Below are 3,495 nucleotides of genomic sequence, written 5' to 3'. Positions count from 1 at the left end.
TAGAGCTTGTCGCTCTGTATCTTAGCCACCTGCATGTAGTGGACCAGAAGGGGATCGTCCTGCAGGCTGCGGAAACCAACATGGTGGCCTCTCGCCTTCTCGTAAGCCAACTTGTACTTGTACTGCAACGATAGATAAATGGTTGGTTGTCGAATCTACATTCTTCCATACAAGACAAACAAAATACGTGCATGACTTACATTGCTGGCAATAGTAGTACCAGATTTGGCAGCTATAATGGGAATGGCATCTGCTTTCAAGTTGTAGCCCTTATTGGCCATCTCCACCACACCAGCCTTGTAAAGTTTCTGTAAAAAATAACACAAAATATATTTTATAAACTTCTATTCTCTAGATGCAGACAGAAAGGACATGGTGTTCCTCATACGCGTCATATATTTTCTGCCATAAAAAGCTAAATCTTTAATTTACACTTGCAACGTAAAAGAGTGCCTTACATTGCTCATGGTTAGAGCATTCGCCTTGGCCAGGAGAATCTCAGGAGAGTCTGGCATGACGTGGGTTTTCAATTTGTCTTTTTCCCAAGCTGCAGTATAAGCTTTCTGTGGAAAAGAAATCAGAAGAAAAATATAATCACACATAAGAGCAAAGGTTTATGTTTTGTCATCCTACTTTGAAATGTGTTATACCTTGTTCATGATCTGGTTGTTGGCAGTAGACAGAACCAAGTCCATGGAGTCCATCAGTTTGCTGAACTTGAAACTGGATGGATGCGTGCGATACTTCCTGTCACTCTGAATTTCACCACCAACTTTAGCTGTTTCAACTCCAAGTGACCCGATAGGTACCCATCCAATACCTCTGATGTCACTGTTCCATTCAGACTTGTAATTAACCTACAACATGAGAACATGAGATAGCAACACAAATCAATTCAAAGTTATGATTAATTAGTTAATTACCTAATACAATATCTATAAACAATATCCAATACAATACAATTTATCTAATATATAGGTAAAAAGTGAAGGCGTACATCGCTCTGAATCTCCATCATGTTGCGGCATCGCTGCAGGTGCATGTTGTCAGGAAGCAGGAGGAAGCTGTGGGGGACCTTCCTGTATCCCGTCATCGTCTGAACAGTCGAGGCCTGCTTGGCTTGGACCACACTCAGCATGTCCACTGGAGTGTGATACTTCAGCTTGGCCTTGTGGTAGTCCTTCTTGTAGAGCTTGTCGCTCTGTATCTTAGCCACCTGCATGTAGTGGACCAGGAGGGGATCGTCCTGCAGGCTGCGGGTACCAACATGGTGGCCTCTTGCCTTCTCATATTCTTTCTTATATTGGACCTAAAGGGCAAGGGAAAACACAAAGGTTATGTGTAGGTGATAAAAAGAAGAAAGCAGTGTTGTTCAATAATTATTTATAAAGAACGTTCAATACATACGTTGCTGGCAATGTGCCTGCCATGTTTAGCATGCAGAATAGAAATAGCATCGGCCTTCATGTCATATCCTTTGGCAATATCCTCCACCCACTTGTGCTTGTAGTGACTCTGGAAAAAAAAGTATAAACCCACGGTTTTCCAAATAATATTCCCATGAATGTTTGGAATTCTTGGCATTGCAAATTGCTGAGTATCTGTTGTCAAATTTGCACATGAAATAAAATCTTTAGGGGTCTAACCTCGCTAACGGTCTGGGCGTTGAACTTAGCCTGAAGGAACTCTGGGCTGTCAGCAGGCAGATGATAGGTGTGCATGAATTTTTCACCAGAGGCTTTGTATGCAGTCTAGATGGAAGAAAAATAAGATTTAATTAAAGAACATATGCAAAAAGCGTGTTTTCTTATAACTTATTTATTATTTAAATTTCCTTTGAAACAAATAAAAATGTTACTGAATGTTTTGCAAAGAGGAGGCGCTCTTACGTGGTCCATTTGCTTTGTGTTGGTCAAAGCCAGAGCCATGTTCATGGCATCAGTCTTGCTTGTAAATTTAAAAGAACTGGGATGCTGGCGGTAGCCCCTGTTATCGAACGCAGCTTTGGCAGCTTTGGCTTTCTCCACGTCCAAAGAACCAATAGGAACCCAGCCTATACCCTTGCAGTAATTGTTGTAGTCAGACTTGTACACATTCTGTCAGTACAGAGAAAGAATAAACACGAAAAAGCACACGTTAAATAGTCTGCTAACACTGAATATCAGCAACAAATAGAAGAAAAGTGAAGGCGTACATCGCTCTGAATCTCCATCATGTTGCGGCATCGCTGCAGGTGCATGTTGTCAGGAAGCAGGAGGAAGCTGTGGGGGACCTTCCTGTATCCCGTCATCGTCTGAACAGTCGAGGCCTGCTTGGCTTGGACCACACTCAGCATGTCCACTGGAGTGTGATACTTCAGCTTGGCCTTGTGGTAGTCCTTCTTGTAGAGCTTGTCGCTCTGTATCTTAGCCACCTGCATGTAGTGGACCAGGAGGGGATCGTCCTGCAGGCTGCGGGTACCAACATGGTGGCCCTTTGCCTTCTCGTAGGCCAGCTTATACTTGTACTGTTTAAAGGAAAAGAGAGGAATAACATTATTTTTAAAAGTATTATCTGAATAACATTAGTACAATCCCAACTTACATTACTGGCAATGTCTCTTGAAGACTTTGCAGCAACAACGGGTATAGAGTCTTCCTTCACGTGATGTCCCTTCAGCAGATCTTGGCGGTGAGCGTAGGTGTAGTAATTCTGGATAAAAACACAGTCGGTTGTTTTACAAATACACTACCACTTTAATTTTGGTCTCTTTTAATACTGTCTATACATATTAAAACTTTTCAGCTGACCTGGCTGATGTTGACAGCATTGTATCTGGCTTGCATCAATTCTGGGACATCAGGTGGGAGGTGATAGGTGTGCATGAACTTCTCTCCACTGGCTTTATAATCTTTCTGCATAATTGGAATAAAGAAATTGATTTATGCCCATATTTTTAAGTTAAACCCTAAAACAATATTTTTCCTCTCCTCACCACATTCAGTATCTTGGCATTGGTCTTAGCCAGCTCCATGCTCATGGAGTCAGGAGTGCTGGTGAATTTGATGGTTGAAGGGTGCTGCCGGTACTTTTTCTCATTCAGAGCTGCTGCTGCCGCCTTGGCTTTTTCCACATCCAGCGAACCAATGGGGACCCAGCCGATTCCCTTCACACAGGTCTCGTAATCCATTTTATAATTGAACTGTAAGAAACCCCCAAAATAAATGTTAGATTAATAATAACTAACTCATCATGAAGCTTTTACAGACTTCATGTCACAAATTTCTTTTAAACTTACGTCACTGGAATTGAAGTTCATGTTGCGGGCCAGTTGGAGACCCATTGCATCAGGGAGGAGACAGTAGTTGTGATGATGCTGCTTGTAGCCCTTGTAGGTCTGCACTGCTGATGCGTGTTTGGCGTGAGTAACACTCAGCATGTCCACTGGAGTGTGATACTTCAGCTTGGCCTTGTGGTAGTCCTTCTTGTAGAGCTTGTCGCTCTGTATCTTAGCCA

At 42.5% G+C, this 3,495-nt stretch overlaps 1 protein-coding gene across 1 annotated transcript; it reads right to left on the bottom strand.

Annotated features, from left to right (window-relative positions):
- Positions 1 to 3,488, bottom strand: LOC119429737 (nebulin; the record flags this gene model as incomplete). Its single annotated transcript, XM_037697305.1, is given in 13 exon segments — positions 1 to 122; positions 201 to 308; positions 459 to 563; positions 651 to 857; positions 998 to 1,309; positions 1,408 to 1,515; positions 1,647 to 1,751; positions 1,890 to 2,096; positions 2,195 to 2,506; positions 2,584 to 2,691; positions 2,790 to 2,894; positions 2,975 to 3,181; positions 3,278 to 3,488. Coding segments are annotated over 13 exon segments (2,147 nt in total), but the record flags the coding sequence as incomplete, so codon positions are not given.
- Positions 3,489 to 3,495: the final 7 nt, after the last annotated feature.

Source organism: Nematolebias whitei, unplaced genomic scaffold, assembly GCF_014905685.2.
Source record: "Nematolebias whitei isolate Nwh7 unplaced genomic scaffold, NemWhi1 Nwh_scaf_6494, whole genome shotgun sequence".
NCBI classification, from domain to species: domain Eukaryota; kingdom Metazoa; phylum Chordata; class Actinopteri; order Cyprinodontiformes; family Rivulidae; genus Nematolebias; species Nematolebias whitei.
The sequence above is the reverse complement of the archived record's forward strand: the minus strand, read 5'-3'. Positions and strand labels throughout refer to the sequence as shown.